The following is a 21,999-nucleotide window of genomic DNA, read 5'->3' as shown; positions in this document are numbered from 1 at the left end:
TTCCATTGAAAAGTTGTATGTTGATTTATTCCAGGCATTTTTTTCCAGGAGTTGCTGTATATACAACATCAATAAAGTAAAATGTAAAACATATATTCCACCTACAAATGGAAGACTGTAGACTGCGCAGTGTGATATTACATCTAATAAATTTACAAAATGTACAAATGACAAGGTGATGGATACAGTACAGTTACTGAATGCAAGAGAGAAGAAAATAAAAAACTACATGCAAAAAGGATACATCTAAAGATCATTTTACAGCTTCAGAAAGACTGAAATAAAATGTGTCCAGTCAGAGGACACAAGGTATTTACGTTAACAAGTGAACTGGTAGAACATACAAATCCATGCACATTATCTTATTTTACTGATTATTTATATTACATTTTTCTGAATATTGCCCAAAGGACAAAAATAACAATTCCTGTGCATGCTGGTAAACAATGAACTGATGCATTGACATGTTCAAGGGGAGAAATGAAGCATAACAGTAACAAACACCTGTTACCGTATTCCCAGAAACGAACCATTGGAAAAAGAGATTTTGGAGATGACACGTCTGCAGATTGCCTCTCCTATATAAATATGTGCCTGTGCTCTTCATTAGGCACTAACATGAGAGCACAAGGAGATAACAGATTCAATAAACCACCTCTTAATTCAACTGTCATTTGCAGACTAATAAGCTTTTGTATTGTTGTGAGTCTGCAGGTGTTTGTTCTAATTACAGCCTGACAGTAATTACGAAACTGGGCAGCAGGTAGGTACCTTAATATACTGCTACAAGAGGGCACAATGCAATGCTACAAAGCCATGTCTTCTCCCTGGCATTCATCTCCAAACCAGTGATGTATTATTCAGAAGGGAGAGAGAGAGGAAATTGGCAGAAATGTTTGTAATGAAAAATAGTCCAGTGATCTTCATATTCCAGGCACGTGAATACATTCTGTCTGCATCAGAAGAAAATAAGTCTTCAGTGATATTCCAGCTGTAAAGTGAGGAAAAATAATAACTGCATACATTTAAATAAATATACATTCATAAATAATTAAATTCCCAGTGATACGACTGTCTAGGGCACAGGCACATGGAGGTAAAGGGACATACCCCACAGGGGCAAATTATCAGGGCTATCTGCTGCTCCTGGAATTAGGACTCATTCTAGATGACAGTTCATAGTCAGCAGTCAGTGTCCCTGCAGGATGTACTGTAACGCACTGTCACGGTGCAATGCACTTTATTACAACAACATATACTGTTCTTAGTACACTTAACACATTGCACAGTCACAAACGTGAAAAATTGATTTTCCATGTAAACGTATCATCTCTTTCAAGACGTCCATTGATAAACCTTCATGCAAAACGTTTCTGTGCACTGGGACGTTACTCTTCTTCTGCACTTGTAAGCAGTGGTTTTTCTCTTCCAGTTCCCAGAGACCAGTGTGTGCAGAAGCAGAGAGGATCAGCCAGCCAGAAAGGAACAGACCACCTGATGCCTGACCCTGACACCACGGAGTTACTCCTGTGGGTTCCGGTCTCAAAGGATCGATCAGCCAACTCTTGGTAAGATGAGCACACAGGAAGCCTGGTTTGATGTCTTCTGCGTGGTAGCTTTCCACTTCTTCCCATTTGCAGTCTTCTTTGTCATCTGAAAATGAAAAAGAATGTTAATATCATTCTAGTGCCAACCTCTGAAAGCACAAACAAACTATAAAGGATGTCTATCAAGATAGTTGGACCACCGAGAAGCCACTGGTGTAGAACAGAGAATGTGAAAGGCTTGAGCAGGTACACTGTAAGGCCTTTTAATGTGCACTGCAGGGCAGCATGGTTCAGTTCCTGGGATGCTATCTGGGTGGAATATGTTCTCCTCATTTTTGTGAGGGTCTTCCCTGATTGCTCAGGGCTTCCTCCCATACTCCCATATAGACATAATGGTTGTTTAACTGGCTTCTGGAAAGTGAGTGTCTGTGTGTGTCCTGTGATGGACTGATAATTCCATCTAGGATCTACCCTGCCTTGCGCCGGTTGCCTGCTGGGACAGGCTCCAGCTCCCCCATCACCCTGCACTGGATAAAGAGACTAGACGATGGATGAATGGGCACTGCTGCTGCCCACTGCAGCCTGTTCCTCACAGCGCCGTTTGTATGTGTACCAATCACTCTGTGGGGCACAGTTACAACAACGCACCACTTTGAAAAGGCCAACTAGCTTAACAAACGTCTAGTACAGTTCAATTCAAAAAGGTAAAACCAGTGGCAATCCCAAAGGAATGTGACGGGAGTGGCCAGAAAAACGGTGACTCCCAAAAATCTTCCCCAGGGCCCTTCTCCCACACCTAGAAATCAACAGGGAAAGACACGAGCCCCCTTTGAGAAAGCAAGCAAGCTGGCAAAACCATGAAGTGTCTTTGGATGCCTCCCCTTTCATTTATCATGTCCGAATCTGCACCCCACCATACACACTGCGTGGACTGTCGTCACCAGTGATAAAAACGATTAGCTTTCCTTGTCAACTGAAGTGGAAATCTAATAAGTAAATTGATTCTTAAAATGTAGACAGCTTTGCAAAAAATATATTGGTGCTTTTAAATAATATATTTCAAGGATGTAATTGCTGTGCTACAGTACGTGCAGAATTTTAGAAAACAGTGCGTCAACAAAGTACACTGTTTAGGTTACTTTAGAAGACAATGTACCAAAACAATATATGCTGTCTGGGTCGTTAGAATTAGCTGAAAGTAACCGATTAGCTTTGAAAAACAAATCTAGTGCTTCTTCTCTCGCTCTATGATGTAATCTGTTTTGTCTTAGGGAAAGGGGAAGTTTTAGAAGGAGCAAAGCACTGAGCTTTTTTACAGCGCAACGTCTTATAAAAACCCTGTACTGCTTGTAACAAATTGAGTCTCTGGTTGCACTTTGAGAAGTGGCAGCAGGGCTCCCAATATTGCAATATTGAAATAAAGACTTTACTCAGGTGAGAACTCTCTCTTGTGGCTTCCTTGATAGTTATATTTCCATGACACAACACAAGCGCAAGAATATCACATTTACATTAGTACATCAAACCTAAAGCTAAGACAGTGATTGTGAAATGCAGACCACTGATGTCATTGTGGGATTCTTGTCAAGTCTTCTACAGAGCAAATTTTTAATTTTCACATGAAATCCTTGATTTCTACAGTATTTTATACAGTAATTCAGCCTTGAAGAAGGAGCAGCTGGTGAAACACCCTGACATGTTTACTAAGCACTGTGTGCTGACAGACCTCTTCTACACTCAGCTCATCTTCCATTGAGGTAATTGGCCCACGAGATTCCCTTACCTGTGCTTGTATAACATCAGCTCACAGTAACACAGTGACCTCGGCTTTTAAAACCTTACTAGGGTTAGAAACAAGCTGTCACATGCTGATTCTTTCCTAAAACAAAATCAGTGAGTACTCAAATCTTCTTTCCTTATTTGAAACTTGTTTCCCATTTCCCATTTGCCGTAAGATTTCGGGAACAGCTATGAATTCAAAGCTGAAATGATTAAAAAAACATTGGACGTCACTTCCTGTAAACTTACATTTCTCCAGTTTCACTTTCTTTTTTGATTGTCAGAAATGGTCAATTACATTTCATTTAACTGTATCCTTTAACTGTAACTGTGAAAGGACAGTTACAGTTCATCAAGGACAAGTTTAACTGTTCAACACCACCATGACCAGCAGAGGGCAGTGTTTGGCATTGTTTTATGAGTAGGGGCGCACATGTAGACTGTAAATCAGTCAGACATGGCGCTTTCATTCCATTTCATTTCCTTTTCTGCAGCTAGACCTTAATTATCAAAGTGATCATTAGCACCCAGATTAATTAAGAAATTAAGGATAAACTGAATAATGAATTCATGGGAAGGACTAAAGTACTCTAAAGGTTTGAAACTTAATAGCCAAATGTGCTCTGAATATTCTGAATTACTATGTGTGGAAAACAATCATCAAAAATTAAAGAACCTCACCTACCAAAAGTCTAAGGCATGTCTGAAATATGTGTTAGATGAACAAAAGTGCATAGAAAGACAAAACATGCGATGCATTCAGTGACTCACAGCTCTGTGTCCTCAATAAAATCAGGATCATCGATGGTCTCTCTCCGGCGCTTGCAGGACTCCAAGATCTTCTTCCTGGGCCCGAGCGGGATGTTGATACTCTTGAGGTCCTGATCAGAGCACAGCATCAGGGCCTCCAGGTCTATCTTCTCCCTCTTGAAGACGGGGATGAACTCCGACATGCCCTGGGTGGCCAGGAAGGTCTCCAAGGGGCTGGTTTCCGGCTCGTCGTCGTCGTACAGCCCCAGCTCCACGTCGTCCCAGGGCAGCTCCTCCGCGTGGCGCTCCTGCAGGCTGTTGGCACTGCCGATGCTGTCGGTGAGGCTCGGGGCACGCTGCAGACGGCTGCGGAGCCGCACGTTGCCCATGCGGCCCTCCAGATCGCTGCCAGCCACGCTGGCGTCGTCCCGCCCGATACCGAACAAGCCCCCGCTGACGTAGTTCCGCCGGAACACCATGGTGCCCAGCCCTGGCCGGTTGAAGAGTGAGTCATGCCCCGAGTCCGTGCTGACCTCGGAGTAGGCGGAGTCCAGGTGCAGCCCTGGGTCACTTATGGCACGCGAGACAGCGTCATCGTCACTGGGGAACATGTCCCTGATGTTGCGCCGAGTCCTGTCCTTAGGGCTGGCATAGGTGCCTTGCCTGACGAACATGACGTCGCTGCCCAGCTGCACACCGGACAGAGAGCGCACGCTCTTCCGCCCGTCCTCGTAGATCTTGAAGGTGCCGTCCCCCTGCTTCTTCTTCTCCAGCTTCTTCTGGATCTTGGTTTTGCCCTTGGCAGTTGCATGAAGGGTGGCCTGGGGGACATCAATGGGATAATTATTTGCCCCCCTTACTGCATTAGAAAGGCAGTGATCTTCTGTCAATGAAATCATCTGGTGATGTTAACATGAGAAACAAAACAATGCAAGAGGTGCAAACAAATTTCAGGGCTGAGGCCTACATCTGATAATAAAGTTTATTTGATAAAAGTTTTAAAAGTAGCTTCTCAAAGCACTTTACAGTAAGAAGGGGGGAGGGAGAATCACAAAGTTCACAAGAAAAAGAGATAAAGTCAGCACAATTAAAAACCAGGGTTTAGAATCCAGTAGAAAATACTAGAACCCCACGCAGACCTGAGTAAACTCCTGACCCGAAAACATGAAGTGCAGATTCAAGTGTCTGGAACACCTACTCACGAATCGCTATGAAGTAATCAATCAACAACTCGCCAGCACGTCAAAGTAAAGAAAAATAAATTAAACTGATTTTGTCTCTAACAGATATTCATTTTTTAAAATATATTTTTTGATTTTACAAAAATTATGATATCTCTAACATAAACGTTAATGCCACTATAGGCAGGAATGATAAAGGTATTGAAGCTCAAAAGGGGGAATGAAGTACATGTGAATAAAGTTAGGGCATAAAGGAAACCATAACCCATCAGACCCATAAAGTGTTGAACGGGTAGGGGCTGGGGCGTTTATTGATCTGTTCCCCCATTAATGCACTCAGAGGCTCAGCAGAGAGCCAGGCCCGCACCTGGGAGTATGGCATGGAGGTGGGAACCAGGTTGAGGTGCTGCAGCTTCCGGCTCATGGTGCTGCTGGAGTAGCTGGAGAAGCTCATGGCGTCGGACGCGTCCGAGGCCTCCTTGTGGTACTTCTTCTCCATGCGCTGGTGGTGCTTCCTCTGCATCTTCACGCACTCCTTGATCCGCCGCTCGGCCTCGCGGAACGCCCGGTCCTTCAGTTTGCTCACCAGCTTGGGGTTGAGGCTGGTTTGTTTGGCAGCGATGGAGTCCAGGTAGCGCACGCAGTCCATGTGGCTCTTCATGGCGGCCATGTCCAGCGGTGTGTGGTAGTCATTGTCCAGGCACCACACGTTGGCACCGAACGACACCAAGAAGGACAGGCAGTTTAGGTGCCCGTTGGCCGCCGCCAGGTGGAGAGGCGTGTTCCCCCAGATGTCACACTTGTCCGGATCTCCCCTGTAGTGTTCCCAAAAGAGAACACAGTGAGTTTACAGGATAATCCTCAAAGCTTTTAACTCCCTGGCAGCCTTTATATATACCTCTTTCTGCATATACATAAACAATAACTCAATCTGTACCTTTGTTTAAATGAATGAGCAAATTTTATGTTTTATTGTTAGGCCCTGTGTGTCACTTCCCTGTCACCAGTGCATGACCCAAGGTCTGCCCCTGCTGCATCATTAGATTACTTTACTACGCTGTGCAGAGTTATGGGTAACATAAATCTACCTTAACATCTCACATTTCAGACTGGACTGATTACATTACTGCCTTTCTCATTGGTGATGCTGTGTGTCATGTGGGCCAGTTCTCACAATAATGTTCCACTGAATCACAGGGAGGTTGACACTGCATGGACATCGATGGATATTTCATTTAAAAAACAATATTAGAGCTCTACAGATCAGGGAAGAAGAAGTGAGCAATTAAGCCAGGCAGGGCACTGTAAGGCTTTAACATTGCTGAGTTTAACTTTAGGTATCTGTTGTACTAAAGACTTCACCACCCTTGTATGTTTCTGATCTGAAAAACAAGGGCAAAAACTCCATTTTAAAAAGCATTTGCCAGGACTCCTTACAGCACTAGGGTAGGAGTGCAGAATTATTGTTATCCAACCTTTTAAATGTCAAGAACACTATTCTTTTATAAAAAGCAATTCACCGTCCCAAAAATCTTCCTCCTTCTTCATCAGCTCTAATTGCAAATTAAATTCCAGAGGTTGCAACATCATGTAACAATTAAAATAAAACATACTCTGTTATCTCTTTATTGCCAATGCACACAAGAAAGGGCACTTTCAAATTCAATGACATTACATTACCCACTAAGAAGCAATGAAAATCAGCATTGTGCTCAGTTAAAGGACAAAGAACTCTTTGTGAAGAAAGAAACTGACTCTGAAAGCTGTTCTTCATGTGCGGCACTATGACCACACAACTAAGAAAACAATACAGGGAGCAGCAAACCTGAATTGTCTTTACAGTCATTCCAAAAGACAGTTTAGATTTAATGTTCCAGGGAAACAATTCCCAGGAATTTCCCAGGACAAATGAGATAAGATACAACTGAAGGGGAAAATCTTAGTGTTTCTGGCATTAGTGTGGAGGGAAGGAAAAAAAATAAATTAAAATCTGGTGAATCATGAATCAGAGTATAGTTATTCATCCTGCTGGGTCTTTAAGGAACTTTTTTTTAAATGAAAAAAAATCCACCCATCCATTTTCGAAGCACTTTATCCAATATAGGAATCTCTTAAAAAACGTCAAGGAGCTCTCAAGACAAGCTGTGTAAAAAATGTTGTCACTCTGTATGACATCACAGTTCTTTTGGCCAAAGTAAGAGTTATTTAAAATTAACAGGGGTAAACACTAAACACTGCACAGTGTCACAGAGAAAAAGTTTCATGTAACACAAAATCCAAGAATAAGATTGGCTTTCCTTTTCCAAAAGGAACTGCCCCTTCCCTTTCCGCCCTGATCCTACCCTTCCAGGCCATGTCTTGGACTTGATCAATATTTCATTAGATGCAGGTGAAATGTCGCAGAGGGGGAAATGAATCATTGATGGCACAAGTTGACAGTTTTAACAGGGAGCAGAGAGGCACGGTGTTGTTAATGCTGACACCAGACCCAGGACTAACACCTCCCTGATTGCACCCTCCTGCCCCTGGACTGATTTGGGTTTCCCATCTGTTAAGGTGGACAGACCAGAATCTAAGATCGCAAAACCTCTTTGTGTGTCATAGAAGGACAGTTTTCCCCAGGGTAATCTCACACTTCCAACCCCATCAGTCATATTCAGAAAACTATCTACAGTAAATAAAAAGCTCAATCTACAGTACATGTTAATTTTCTTTCAAAATTATTAAAATATGCATCAAACATCAAAAGCCATGATTTCTGCTTTCCACCCTTCACACAGGCACTTAATGCTTTATGTTTCTTAAGAACTGATTTCTTAATAGCTGTTTATATCAAAAGCATTTTTAAGAAATACCAAGCCAAGAGGGTAGAAAATGCCTGGATGGATCAACTCCCAATCTGCAACAAGGACATGGCAGATTTAAAAGAGAAGCAGGCTCATATAGGCAAAGCTCATCAATCTGTCATCCTGACCTTTAACTTCCTTCTGAGAAAATGTATTCAGCCTTCCCTCCTGTCTACAACTTAATTGGACAACACTATATACTACCTGCTATAAAACTGCCAACCCAGCGATTAAATCATCACCCCTCTCTCTGTCTGTCTCACGGGTACTGTTTCTGTATCTATAAAAAAAATCTACAAAAGCCTCCATATATCCATATATCACTAATGCCTAAAGATACCCCAAAATAGAAATACAATTACAAAAACAGTACAACACTGTTCTGTTTTGAAGAGGAACAATATTGGACTTTAAGTGATCCATAAATCACTTAGACCAGGAAGCCAAAAATGTGAAATTGTAAGATGTACTCAAGCTAAGGTCCAGATTAAAACACTAAAAAATGAATTTTAAATTTTAAGCAAAAACCCTTACACTGAAGAATGATGTTGAAAAGATAAAAACACCATTACCACCTTTTGCTCAGGGATGACACGATTCACTTCTCTTCAGTCTGTGAATACATTTAATTTTCTGGGAGCCCTACATAACCTGACAAGTGTCTTAAAGAGCTGAACAATTTTCAACACAAAAAATAAGAAAACAAGCCATACGATATGCAGTACTTCACAAGAATGTACCCATTGGTGAAAACACCTGGTCACATGTTAAACTGTAGCACAGATCCACAAACTTAAATGAAATTATTCTTATTATTTAAGAACTGCTTACATATTATCAGAAGTAGGCCTCTTGGAAAAACGGACATGAAAAATATCCTAGTTATTCCCTGTCTGAGATCACTGTACACTTTACCTTTTTTCCTCTTATTAAAAAACACTGTTGCTTGTTGCTTGTGTAAGGTTGGTCTTAGTGCCTTAGTCCTTTCTGTGTGTGATCACCTAAGCATGACCTTTTCCAATCAGCATTTCTCAACACCTGTTCTCAGTTCACTGGGGAAAGTGTCATGGTGCAAGAAACCACTGGCACTCGTGCCAGTTGTTTCAAAGCCTGTTTCATGATGATGCCAGTATAGGTTTTGTTATAAAACTCAGAACTTTTTTGTTTTAGCTTTCTACTGATTTCTTACACAAAGGGAACTGTGCCCCAATACTGAGGGTGGACTTTTTGATCATTTTATTTTATAAGACCAAAACTTTAAATATCAACATGAGTCACTGCTTAACACAATGATTTCAGTACATAGTAATTGTTTTTGATGTGCCATTTAGCGAAGCCTAGGGTCAATCAGTCACAGTTTGCATACTTGTAGGTTTGTCAACTAGTGATGTCATCAATTATGGCAAGGTGCATTCTGAGGTCATCAACAGGGGATTATGACTTAATGACACACAAGTAATCTACAAGATGCAGATGGAAAGCTGGACGTCATTCATATGCTCAGATCTTAAAATTATCAAATGTAATCAAAAACGGCAGAGGGGATACTCTGATTGAGATGATGAGCAGGTAAAAAGAATGGTGCTTTTTTTTTCTTATGTGTTGGAAATGTACAATTTAGGCCAACAAGTAACTTTAAAAACAGGAAACAAACTTTTTTTGATCAGTTAAGCAAAGGTTAAAAAATATTATGCCAGTAGTAGGCAACTCTGTTTTCCAAATCTGCACAGAGCTAAGACTTACATACATAATTATCTAAAAAATTTTATATGAACAAATGAAGTATTTCACTGCTCAAGATGAAACTGTTCCTCATCTTTAAGAACTGATGAATCATGACTGACCTTTAAACTGACTGTGGCTCCTCAGGACTAAATACAGTTCTCCCTGTAACAAGTGATCACAATGACTGATGTAAAGTGTGGACAAAGCATTTGAGTGAACCCCCAGTTTAAGCTGACGAGACATGTCTCAATTGCATTTGCAAGGTGTAGATAAGACAAGGCAGAGGGTTGTTAGAAGACACCGTTACATGTTTTATGTATCATGTCAGACCATGTTAAAAGATTTCCATCTAAGAGAATATAATTTAGACTCTGTAATCTTAGTTGTGGATAGAGATGTTTTTTAAAAAATCTTTATTTTTGTTATCCTTTTTTCAAATTTTCTGGACAAGCAACTTAGAAAATAGGAAACATTTTTATCATTGTTACTACTACTACTACTACTACTAATAATAATAATAATAATAATAATAATAATAATAATAATAATATTCACCTCACGGTTTGCAGTTCTTGTTTATAAGACAATGGGATAGGTGTGGACTGACTGATTCTGCAAAGCAGAAGTCAAGACTCTGCCTCATCTCAAGTCGCAACCCTGTGGCGACACCCCCACAATGGGAGAGAGAACCATTCTCCGTGAATAACAACTAACAACAGGCACCCCTCAGATAGCGATCGGCTGTATTCTCCTGTTTCATATTTTCAGTTTCACTGGCACACTGCGGTGTCCGGACCCTTTATGCGCGTTACAACGAGTTGACCTAATTATGTAAACAGCATCATTCATTACACGACTTTTTTGCACGCCACATAAGTCAGCTTTATTCCAAGGCTCCCGGCTATCCTGAGCCCTTAAAACCTAAACGCTGCAGCACCACACAGTAACTCCCACAATCAATCAGTCAATTATAAGCCCATTTCAGGTCAGAGGTGATCATATGCACCTGCGCCTGGGGAGAAGCCAATTCACACTATTTTAAATATACTTTTAATGTAAAAGTAACTTATGAAATCATGCATATATTTGCAAATTCTATTTTGTGCAAGTAAAACAATACGTACACAGAAGAAAGCTTCTGGGTCCAACAGATCTGAAAACTAAAGCCATATTAGCCTCTTATATTTTAAAGTCCGCCACTCTTCACCTTATTTTATTAGGCAAAAGTAGTTTCACATCATTAAATGCGTGTCGTCCTGCAGGAACGATTTTGTTTGAAATTAAATGGCTCTTCAATGTAACACTCCACGAACAATGCAACCAGAACTTGCCAGATGGAGACCTGCATTTTAAAAAACCGAGCGGGTTGCCTTGCACGGTTCTGTTGATTATCCAATTAAATACCTGCGTGCAGTAGTTGCCACATATGAAACCCTGGAGAAGGACCGCGTTTTGAAACTTTATGCCTCCAACTCACCCTCTTCCCACTATGAGCCGCAGCGCCTCAAGGTTGCCGTGATAGGCGGCCCAGAGAGTGGGTGTCATTCCATCTTCGTCCGGAGCGTTAAGATCCTTCCTGGTGGCCTCTTTCAGTAAGTCCAAATAGCCGTCCCGGGCAGCTCTGTGGTATCTGTCAGTCATGATGCCAACCTGTCGTCTCCACCTTTACATCCAAGCATCGGGTAGCAGGAGCCGGGGGCAGCTAGCCCTCCATGCGGAAGGGGCAATCCGGCAGGAGGGTGGGGACAGCGGCTCCGTCTCTTTCTACCCGGGCTAGCTGCTAAAAGAGCGAAGCCTGTCCGGTTGCTACGGACACCTGAGCCGTTTGCGGAGCGGGGAGTGGTTTAAGGAAAGCATTACCCTTGCAGAGTCCCCTGGGTCCTAACAATAGAGACAGCCTCAAAGTATCATGAATGTCAAATGTATAAGGAGTTGAATTTGATCATATTTATATATTTATTAACTTATGTTTCAAACCCAATGTATAAAATAAAATATTTTAAATATAAAATGTTCGTAGAACTGTTAGTGGTTTTAAATATGTATGCATATTTAGCAATTAAAGTAGGAAGGTACAGTAATACATTTAAGCACTAATCTGAAATATGTAATTGAGATAAACAGGTGGCCAGTTTTACATTTTACTAGATGTCAGTCTTGTATATGTCTTCTTTTACTGATTTTACATAACTTCAAAATAATGTTTGCACAAAATCATTTAGCACTGATAATTTTGCATCGCAGGCACATCAACTAAGTGTATTTATAGATACTGTATACTAAATTTAAACTGTCATGTTGTAAAGTTTTATTAGTTTGTTTCAATTCACATTCACCGAAATGAAATAAATAATGAGACATTTTAATATGCCCCTACATATTATGCTCTGAGCAACTTATCCTTCTTGTTTTAGAAGTTTTCTTTATGGCACTCCATAAATAATTTATTATCTGTTTCTCCTTTCAACTGAGACCATTTCTCACAGTTAAAAATAACTAAGTTTGCTATCGCCAGCCCTGTGGAAAAAAAAAACTGTGTGTGATTTATATTTTATAATAATATTTATAGTACAGTTTCAAAGTCTTCTCTGGTGATTATGAATGCCTATGAGAGCTACTGGGAAGTTAAATAATTCCAGTGTAGTTCAGTGCATCCAATTACTATGCTGCTGTTCATTTGGCTGTGAAAACATTGATATCGTAAAATCCATATTAATATTCCTTTATTTCTGAAAGTACATGTTTTTACTTTTGTCCAAGCTGCTCAGAATGACTCATGCAGAAATCTGATGTAGGATTTACAATTCAGAAACATGAACATTATCTCTTAAATGAGAATCATTCAGTAAATTTCTGGAAAACAAAGACTTTACAGAGACCTAAATACATGGAATTATATTACTGCTATCAGGTGAACAAGCATACAATAACCAGAAGTGGCATGGCTATAAGACTGAGCACAACATCTTATACTTTTGGTGTCATCACAGCAGACGCAATGCCGACAAAACATTGAGTAATAATGTAACTTTGGAATCTTGTGCCCGTTAAGATCACAATCAATGCACTTCAACTGTAGCATGTACAAATACACGTTCTGATGTATTTTCCTTGGCTTTTCATTAAAAAAGTGTCCTGTTCCTCTCTTGAAAGAAAGACCTGCTCAAACAAAAGTATAGAAAAGGCCAAGGTTCATTGTAAGGCATCACAGAGGTCTGACAGAAGTATATAGCTGTTGAGAAAAACAGAAACATATTATCAGTTATGGGGGGACAACTTCATAGAGGATCTCATGTTCAGTTCTTCAGTGACAGAGAGTGGGTAGTTTTTGCCTAACTGCATGCTTTTATTATTATATCATTATCCTTATCCTTTAGAATCTAAATAAATGAACAGGCTCAAATGGCAATAAGTTATTGATGAGATATTTGATTTTTTTGCTTGTTGAATTGCAGAAATCTAAATTTACGATGTTCTGTTGAATGTCTTTATTTGGTAAATCAGTGACAGAAAAATAAATGACAGTAAATCACTGGGACAGGAGATGGGTATAAAGCTGATGACTGATTCTGGAGTTTCAACCTAAGAGGAACTCCACTAACCCATCAGGTAAGATCAGCCGCACTCTTCCTTGACTGGTGAATTCTGTTTCTGAATTTTGCTTTCTCTTCTTTTATGGGCTAATATTCCACTGATTGTGATGTCGGAAACAAACACTGGCAAATGCAAAATACTGTTGAAAAAGGATTGACCAGAAATCTGCAGCCTATATTCAGCCCTGCTCCTGAGGTCATTGAATGAGGTCTTCAATGACTGATGAAAGATCATGTTTATCTTGTCGGATTAAGGCCATTATTTTGTTCAGCAAAACAATTGGATTGAAAAGCAGAAGACTTCATTGTTCTCTGGAACCAGATTTAGAGAATCCTGCTGGGTAGCATGTGTATATTTTTTCCTTGCTACACTGGCCACATGAGCAACTACTCATTTGCTAATGTGAGTGTATTCGTATATACTAGCCAGATGGAAAAGAATGATCAAATTCTAATAGTTAAACAGAAAGTTACAGCAGACCAAAGAAAAACAGAGTGAGCCTTGCTGGGCGTTTGTTTGGCAGCCCAGCCTTTATCTTAAATATATACACTTTTTTATTCTCTCACCTCGGCTGGCAAAAATAAAAGCTCGAAAAAGAGTGCATTTACCTTGAACTGTGTTATCACCTCTTGTTAAAGGAAGCAGGTCAGATAGCAGGGCTCCAGATTAAGCAAGGGCTGTTTGGGTGTAACACTTTCATTCATATTTTAATTTGCCCATTTCTACGTATATATCAGTCAACGTTACTTCCTCCAAAAGTTCTGAAAAGGTAAATAGTGCCATATGGTTCGCAAATATGACGGTACCTCGCATCTGAGACAACTCACAGAGCTGCTATGTGTTTCTTTTCCTCGAGGACTAATTGGCTAATGGAGGTTTGTAAAGCATTACAAAATGCAGATTTTCTTTCTTTTAAGGTAGAAGTCACTGTGTCAGCTGATATTGCTAAACCTAGAACAAGATCTACCGAACCTTTAGCATATCTGCTTGAATGAGAACATGCTGCAGTATTCGTTTTTAGACTGACAACTTTCTTCGCTTAGGACTGTTGCGTGTTTCTTCCTTATCCTGCAGCGATTCTGTGTTGGGTACTCATAGAGGACATTTTAATATTTTCATTTGACTTCAACATGAGTGACTCTGGCCCTTCATGTTGAATTAACTTGCTGCTGACGCCTTCTCTTGGCCATATTCTATTTTAAATTGCGATTCCTTCTAGAATCTAAGGTCTGCCTACAAATGTGAGTAAGACGTCCTGCAGCCCCAGGTCTGTAGATTGCTGTACTTCTGTGGCTTTGAGCCGCCACCATCACCTGCTTTTAAAATGTTTTTTTTTCAAACAGTGATTTATGTGTTTTCTTTTCCATTTGTAATTTGTTCATGACTTTTGTATTGACTTTTGAAAGTGTTCTATAAATTAAAGGGTGTTCACTCCTTGCTCATTCAATTTGCTAAAGCTGCTTTGCAAATATTTGAATCAAATAAAATTATATTTGAATTTTGACTCACTCTATACGCCGTTATTATTCATAGAATTTTTACCTAGTACATTTACAGATTTATGTTTAATAAAATATTATTTATTGAATCTTTGGTTATCTAGGAACCGTTATCTAAGCTCTGTGGATCTCTTAATATAAAAATGTCAATAGAAACAATTATCGATATTTTCTCATGCACTGACATGATATCTAATAAAAAGCAGATGTGACTGTTAACTACTCATATGCAGTTATGCTTCTAAAAAGAAAAAATAGAAGCAGTCCTTTTTTTGGTTGTTAGTTCTGTGAAAAAAAATTGCATTAGAGATGATTTATAAATCATATACTGAACATATGTTTCACAGAGCATTACTCTTAAATGGAATTATGGAAACACTTTGGGCTCATGGTAAATTTATTTAGAATCAGCAGGACACTAAAATTCCAGCACGAGATAGGAAATGTTCGGAATGAGGAAGAGACATTAGCAGTCCTTAGCTGTTATCAAGCAAATGCATCACAGCAGATGAGGCTTGTGAGCTCATCCCCAGCTTCACTTGCTACAATGCCCCATCTTCAGAAAAATGCCAGCTACCAGCTGCTCTGGAAAAAAAACAGTAAGTTAACTCAGAAGAAGGTAATAAGTGAAGGATTTGGCTGTCTCACTTCAGGTAGTGGGCAGCCTGATTGTGACAGCATGCTGACACCATTTCTTCTTCCCCACAGACGTCTGCCGGAAGATGGAGGGAGAATTGAATGAAGGCAGCCCGTGTCCTAACACTATGGTGGCTGTGATGAGGGACCAGGCAGTGGTGGGGGATCCTCTGAGGTCGTCCAGCCTGCCAGAGAACCCCAGCAGTAGCCCCCCAAGAGAGAAAGGCCGGAACCGCGGAAGGCTGATCTCGTGCCTCATAACAGTCAACATCTTGTTCCTGGGCTGCGCGCTGGTCAGTGGGGGAGCCTTTAACGAGGTGGCCATCACACAGATCGATGTCCAGATCTACCTGACACTCCTCCTCCTCCTGAACACTAGCTGGATGATCTTCTATGTGGCATACACCTCACAGGTGGACAGTGCCATACTCTACAAGGACAGCCACGCTGGACCCATTTGGCTAAGAGGTGAGCCTCTCTTCGCTTTTGGGGTGCAGTTTGTTCTCCGAGGCTCAGTTCTGCTTCAGGGCGGTTGGTAAAATCGTAAGACTCAACTGACTGGTTATAAGAAAAGTACATCAGTTCAGAACTGTATCACCAGGAAATCAGATTAATTCATTACACTACTGTGAAGGTACAATGTAGTCCTTGTATATATTATCAGTAATAAATCCATTTTAAAACAGCACTTGAACGTGAAAGGTTTACAAAATGCAATATTTTCTTAGCCAATCTCTTGAGCTTTGAAGTGATGCAAAAAAATGTAACTGGTAATTTGGGATGAATAAGAATGCAAAGGAATTTGGGTTTGGTTATTCTGGATAATGGGATCACAGGCATAATTACAAAGTGAGTAAAAGGCTACAATAGTCAGGGTGGTAGTTCCAGTGCAGACAAAATACAGATTTTACATTCTTCATAACAAGACAAATGATTGAACTGGTCAATGGAGAGCTCTCAAAATCCACTAGAGTTCTTTTCATCGATGAGCCAGAGTTTAGAAATCTACAGTAGCCAGATTAGGGAGTTATGCATTGTCCATGCATCTACATTGATTCAAACAGTAGATGTATCATCTTTTACACCATATTTTTATGTTTTAAACGTAAAATTCAGGAGTACAGAAAATATGTACAAATTAATTTGGTATCTTGCATCTACATGAGTATGTTGTTTGGATGTGTATTTTATAGTAAGTATATATTCAATAAATGTGATAACTCCAGTATATTATTTGAATTATATACTCTATATAGTGTTTTGCTGCTGTTTAGTAAAAGCATGAATATGGGTTATGAGTTCAGAATTATACATGCATGAATACAACATTTTTCCAGTTTGAAAATATAATTACAAAACATGATAACATGTATCTACTCTTTGCATTTAAAATACTTTCTGGAGATGAAAGAAGTCTTAGTGTTCACTATATGAATATAAAGACCTGAAGGAGAAAACAGTCAATGCTGTCAGTGTTACGCAAAACATACTGATGTATATAGCAACCTAATGGGAGTGTCTCCTACAATAGCTTAATTCTTCTAAAACCTGTTGCAATGGTTTTTCTTTGTAGTGAGAATGATCTTTCTCAAGGCTATTGGGGGAGTAAATAATAGCTAATCCCCCATTGATTAGCCTGAAGACAAATAAAACTGACAGGGCAGTTTTTCTTGTATTTCAGGAGGTTTGGTGCTTTTTGGAGTGTGCAGCTTAATCATGGATATCTTCAAGATTGCCAACTACATTGGGTACATGCACTGTGACTCGGCGGTGAAAGTTGTATTCCCTGTGGTGCAGGCTGTGTTCATACTTATGCAGGTAAAAATCACAAGGATTACCTGAGCCATCGCAATAAATGACGAGGAAATAAATGATGTGAGAAATTTCTAATTTAGGATGGTTAACTAGTTACAAACAATTCACCCTACTAATGTTACAGTAAAGAGATTTTCTTCTCTACTCACCATAATTAATCAGCAATACTTCAAAGCAATCATTTTAGATTTAGTGTCTGTATGTGTTTGATTATATGACAGACAGTGGAAGTTACTCTATATATATCCAGTTAAAAATGAATATCCTGGGACCTCTGGAGTAGCTCCAAAAGTGAAGGAACTTGCCAAGCATGGGCTGAGCTCTTTGATCAAGGGTTTGAGGCTCGATGATATCACTAGTCAGCTGTGGCTAGTAATTGGTTGTGGGATTATTCGGCTAGAGCTCAATCAACTATCAGTGACACAGCGACCCCTCCTGGGCACTTGTGGGCATGCGGAGCTCTGGTTGAGGCCCCTCTTCTTCAGTAGGGTGCTGCCTCGCCTATGACGTGGCTCAGCCTGCTCTTCCTCATTCTCTTTGACATGCATGATAATCTTGCCGGCTGTGCTGTTAACTACCTCACTCCTTCATGTTTCAGACTTACTTTCTGTGGGTTCATGCTAAAGACTGTGTTCAGATCCAGCGCAACATAACTAGGTAAGTGGGTACATTGATGAGAGCTTCTTTCACATGCTCATGTTCAGGATCTATATAAGATTATGTCATAAATTATTTTTCAGATTCATTTGTTTTGACTTTTAATACAGTTGAGTCATCACATGGTGTCTGCCTCTCATCCCTGGCTAACACCAGCAGGCCAGATGGGAAGCTGCTATGAGCTTGTTTTAGTTTTTTTGTGGGTGTAGACTTGGTAATCTACAAAGGACATCATTTCTAGTTAATAACCCCAGCTAAAAAGGGACACATGAAATAAAATGTGATGCAGTTTTTGTTACGCAGTGTTCACCCTTGCTTTTGGGCTATTTTCCTGCAGATGCGGGCTGATGTTGACCCTGGCCTGCAATCTCATGGTGTGGATGGCAGCTGTCACAGATGAGTCTCTCCATCAGACTGGGCATAAGGATTCCAGTACAAGAATCTCCAACGTTTCCAAAGCCCACAGTCTGACAATGAAAGGTTTGGGTTTAAAGGGGCCACTGAAATTTTAATCATACCGAGCCACTCATTGTTAATGCAATCTCACGGAATGCCATTTGATCACTGGGCTGTAAAGGGCTTTACATCTTAGCCTAATCCATTCCCAAGAGGAGAATAAAAACAGCTTGGGAAGAGACAAAAGCAGACTATATCCACCTATATTCCTGCAGCAGTAGTTAAAAGTCTTAAATAGAAAAGCCCGGATTTATTTTACAAATAGTATACTCTCTTGCTTTTGATGCCTTGCTTTTTTGGCACCTGATGTAAACATGTAGTGTAATACATCGTGATGCGATGCAACGCTTAAAAACAAAGTTCTAGTGTAATTATTGTAATATAGAAGAAGGGGGTGAGGAAAGTATAACATCTTTCTTATTATCCTGTCGTTTCAGCTGCCAACCCGAGTGTTAACTGTCAGTGCAGCTATGCGAGCTGCCCCATCTTAGAAAAAGGTTACTACTATCTATACCCCTTTAACATAGAGTACAGCCTCTTTGCATCGGCCATGGCTTATATCATGTGGAAAAACGTTGGCCGCCAGATAGACGAGCACAGCAGCCATCACCACGTCAGCTTTCACATCCGGGGGATACTGGCGGGGCCAGTTCTGGGAATCATCGTTGTAGTGACCGGACTTGCTGTCTTCGTGGTCTATGATGTAGAAGTGAATTCCCCAGACACAAAGGACTTAGCCCTGTTGATGTACTATGTGATGAACATCGTAGGCCTCATCTTGATGTCAGCTGCCTCCTTGGCTGGCTCCATCATCTACCGGTACGAGAAGAGGGACCACGTTTCGAACAAGAATCCCACTCGGAGCTTGGACATCGCTCTCCTCCTGGGGGCCTCCATGGGCCAGTTCACCATCTGCTATTTCACCATTGTGGCAGTGGTGGCGAAGAAGTCTACAGAGTACCTCTACGTGCTGGACCTCGTCTGTGCCATCATCATCGTCGTTGAGCTTTGCCTGCAGAACCTCTTCATCATTGAGGGGCTCCACAGGCAACCTTTCAACGAGGAGTCAGCTGTGGGAGGCACGGTCTTCATCAACGACAACGCCTTCAGGCAGGGAGGCTGTGAAGAAGCACGGCCTACAGAAAATGGCTTGGAGCTGAGCCACAGCCCTGTCCACACCATGCACAGCATGCCCAGTACACTACCATCTCAGAGCTCCAAGTACTGGAGGAGGCGAGCCCTCAAGGAGATCTCTTCCTTCCTGCTTCTCTGCAACATCATTGTGAGTGAAACATTTTCTATCTTTCTTATCAGCAGTGCTGCGGACATTTGCTAGCATACTCAGGCCGTGCCTGCAAAGTTGTAGTCCTTACAGTTCTGCTTATATATGTGTCTTGACTTAGCTTAAATCAGTTGTCCAGATATTCTTGCCTGTGTGTCCCAAACTTAGTTTTATCTTTTGGTCTGTATCTCCATCCAGTTATTGAACAGTCTCTTTCACTCCTTTCCTTCAACAGTTCTGGGTTATGCCAGCATTTGGTGCTCGACCCCAGTTCGACAATAAGCTGGGAATAGAATTCTACAAGCTCTCCATGTGGACCGCCATTGTCAATATTGGACTTCCCTTTGGCATCTTCTATCGAATGCACTCAGTAGCCAGCCTCTTTGAGGTCTTCCTCACTTCCTAAATATTCCTTAGGGAATTTCTCCGTCTTAAAGGAAATGCTGCATCAAAGTCAGATCCAATTCCTACAATCGCCATTTGTGCGTTTTACAAACATACGTTTTCTGATATATTTTATCAAGTGTTATATTGCATCTGACTTTTGAACAAATTGCACAATTGACTTTAATGAACTATAGTAATGCAAATGACAAGGAGGAAAAAAATGAATACTCCTGGTCTCATTGATCACAGAGTTTATGATGCAGAGGAAGGTATTGATGCAATGGCATGTTAACAAGCTTTTAGAGAAAGGACATGTTGAACTCCAAGAACTACAACTGTAAATGAAAGCAATGATTTTGAGGGGCTATAGTAGTGAAGACTAGTGGCTTAACTCATCCATTCTGTTAGGTTCAATTCTTACTGGAATTTTCAGTCCCTAATACGGAAAGTTACCTCTGTCCTCTGTCTGTGACGGAAAGGCATTGATCTTGTATGGCATGGATTCTCAAGCACCTCATAGATTCTATAATTTTGAAACAGATTATTATTTGTGAAGAAGATTATTTATCAATGGCTAATTATTTGAAAAGTCCTAGGTTATGTTAAATCTACAGCATCTGCTTGAAGCAGTAGAAGTTATTTTGTATTGTGTCTTATACAGTTACTTCAGTGAATAAAGCCAACATTTGTGATTTGCGGAATTACATCAGGAGCTCGAGAGTGGAAGATAAGGGTGTTGTAGGACACTGAAGAATTGGGAGTGTGCAATAAAAAATCATATTACAGTTTTAACTTAAACAAAAGTTTAAAAAGTGAAAAATAAACAAAGCTAAGCACATCACCCTTGATTACTTATGCATGTGCCAAATGGCCTGAGCACACTTGTAGTTTCTATTGAGTGGTGGAGCTCAATGTTTTGGCCATACACTATGAAGCATTGTGATTTTGAAGCTGTATTTTTCAAATAACTCAGGATCAAACAGTTTTTACAAAAAGTCATTTTGTTTTTTCTTTGTGTGGGGCTATGAACCTACTTTAACAGTGGAAGACAGAAAAACAATTATCAAATTTGCATTTACAATGTGCATTTAAATACATGCTGTTTCTAAGAAATGCATTTTGTGTATGTTTATACGATCTTGTTTGTATTTTAATCAATCATCTGTTGAACTGTGCTTAAAATATTTTTTATGACAAAGAACTTGTATGGAAATGTTTGTCTTACTCTTCCACATAATTTTTAAAGATGTTTAAGGAGTGGCAAATTAATTTTTGCAGCTTTTTACTTTAAACTTTTTTACTTTATACTTGTGGTAAATTAATTATGTGTGTAATAAATATGTAAAATAAATACACATTATCAGTATTAATATATTTGAGTGATGTGTAATACTCTGGTAAGGGTGACAGGTAAGTGACTTATCAGTACTAGTTAATATATTGAATATCTTTGATGTGTGTTAATTAAAGGACAGTGCAATAACTACAGTGTTACCTCCTACACTACCTTTCTGTTCTATGTAAACTGAGTAAAAAAATACAAAGAAAGGAATTGTTAAATATACATCATGCCATTTCCTGATACTGTGACTGTTTGCCTTCCTTGTTAATTATTACAGTAAATCCCAGTAAACAGAATCCCAGTAAATCCCAGTTAATAGAAGGAAATTACTGGTTTAATGTAAAATAAAAAGTAGAGTAAAAACTATACCACTCCTATTGTTTCATGTACATATGGACTTAAGTTCAGAGGATTACATTTTAGTGTTAGTTTATGCTGAAAAATATTTGAGAATTGAGAAGGCACTTAGAGAAACTATGACTAATAAGTCTGGTTGACTGAAC

General features: G+C 40.1%; 2 protein-coding genes and 1 long non-coding RNA gene across 7 annotated transcripts; 2 read left to right on the top strand and 1 right to left on the bottom strand.

The window, feature by feature from the left end:
- Positions 1 to 5: 5 nt before the first annotated feature.
- On the bottom strand, positions 6 to 11,773 carry LOC102694759 (pre-mRNA splicing regulator USH1G). 3 transcript variants are annotated; one of them, XM_069194571.1, is made up of 4 exons: positions 11,306 to 11,771; positions 5,625 to 6,072; positions 4,098 to 4,897; positions 6 to 1,653 (listed from the first exon to the last, which is right to left on the bottom strand). In XM_069194571.1, exons 1-4 carry the CDS (start codon positions 11,467 to 11,469, stop codon positions 1,650 to 1,652), a joined length of 1,416 nt encoding a protein of 471 aa, XP_069050672.1. In that variant the 5' UTR covers positions 11,470 to 11,771; the 3' UTR covers positions 6 to 1,649. The 3 variants fall into 3 exon arrangements, with proteins under 3 accessions (XP_069050672.1, XP_006635247.2, XP_069050673.1); XM_006635184.3 differs by lacking the exon at positions 6 to 1,653 and adding an exon at positions 3,341 to 3,529 and having other exon boundaries at positions 11,306 to 11,773; XM_069194572.1 differs by lacking the exons at positions 6 to 1,653; positions 11,306 to 11,771 and adding exons at positions 3,341 to 3,529; positions 10,384 to 11,167.
- Positions 1,484 to 4,216, top strand: LOC138241281 (uncharacterized). Its single transcript, XR_011190498.1, has 3 exons — positions 1,484 to 1,568; positions 3,189 to 3,304; positions 4,155 to 4,216. It is a non-coding gene; the product is annotated as an uncharacterized lncRNA (long non-coding RNA).
- otop2 (otopetrin 2) lies at positions 9,584 to 21,441 on the top strand. Of its 3 annotated transcripts, none has more exons than XM_015356722.2 (8): positions 9,584 to 9,672; positions 13,333 to 13,437; positions 15,630 to 16,025; positions 17,239 to 17,375; positions 17,971 to 18,029; positions 18,367 to 18,509; positions 18,923 to 19,767; positions 20,003 to 21,441. In XM_015356722.2, the coding sequence occupies exons 3-8, from the start codon at positions 15,644 to 15,646 to the stop codon at positions 20,171 to 20,173; spliced, it is 1,737 nt and encodes a 578-aa protein (XP_015212208.1). In that variant the 5' UTR covers positions 9,584 to 9,672; positions 13,333 to 13,437; positions 15,630 to 15,643; the 3' UTR covers positions 20,174 to 21,441. The 3 variants fall into 3 exon arrangements, with proteins under 3 accessions (XP_015212208.1, XP_015212210.1, XP_015212207.1); XM_015356724.2 differs by lacking the exon at positions 9,584 to 9,672 and adding an exon at positions 11,332 to 11,420; XM_015356721.2 differs by lacking the exons at positions 9,584 to 9,672; positions 13,333 to 13,437 and adding an exon at positions 15,320 to 15,520.
- The last annotated feature ends 558 nt before the right edge of the window (positions 21,442 to 21,999 follow it).

Source organism: Lepisosteus oculatus, chromosome 9, assembly GCF_040954835.1.
Source record: "Lepisosteus oculatus isolate fLepOcu1 chromosome 9, fLepOcu1.hap2, whole genome shotgun sequence".
In the NCBI taxonomy this organism is placed as follows: Eukaryota; Metazoa; Chordata; class Actinopteri; order Semionotiformes; family Lepisosteidae; genus Lepisosteus; species Lepisosteus oculatus.
This window is presented reverse-complemented; position numbering and strand designations above follow the sequence as displayed.

Bases quoted from the DNA above. Each gene is read 5' to 3' on its own strand.
- otop2 (XM_015356721.2), top strand. From the start codon at position 15,430: ATGAGGCTTGTGAGCTCATCCCCAGCTTCACTTGCTACAATGCCCCAT. The intron at 15,521-15,629 runs GTAAGTTAACTC...TCTTCCCCACAG, and splicing joins GCTGCTCTGGAAAAAAAACA to ACGTCTGCCGGAAGATGGAG. The intron at 17,376-17,970 runs GTAAAAATCACA...TTCATGTTTCAG, and splicing joins CTGTGTTCATACTTATGCAG to ACTTACTTTCTGTGGGTTCA.
- LOC102694759 (XM_006635184.3), bottom strand. From the start codon at position 11,469: ATGACTGACAGATACCACAGAGCTGCCCGGGACGGCTATTTGGACTTA. The intron at 4,898-5,624 runs GTGCGGGCCTGG...GATGTCCCCCAG, and splicing joins CCTCCATGCCATACTCCCAG to GCCACCCTTCATGCAACTGC. The intron at 3,530-4,097 runs GTGAGTCACTGA...TAATCATTTCAG, and splicing joins TTTATTGAGGACACAGAGCT to CTTTGAATTCATAGCTGTTC.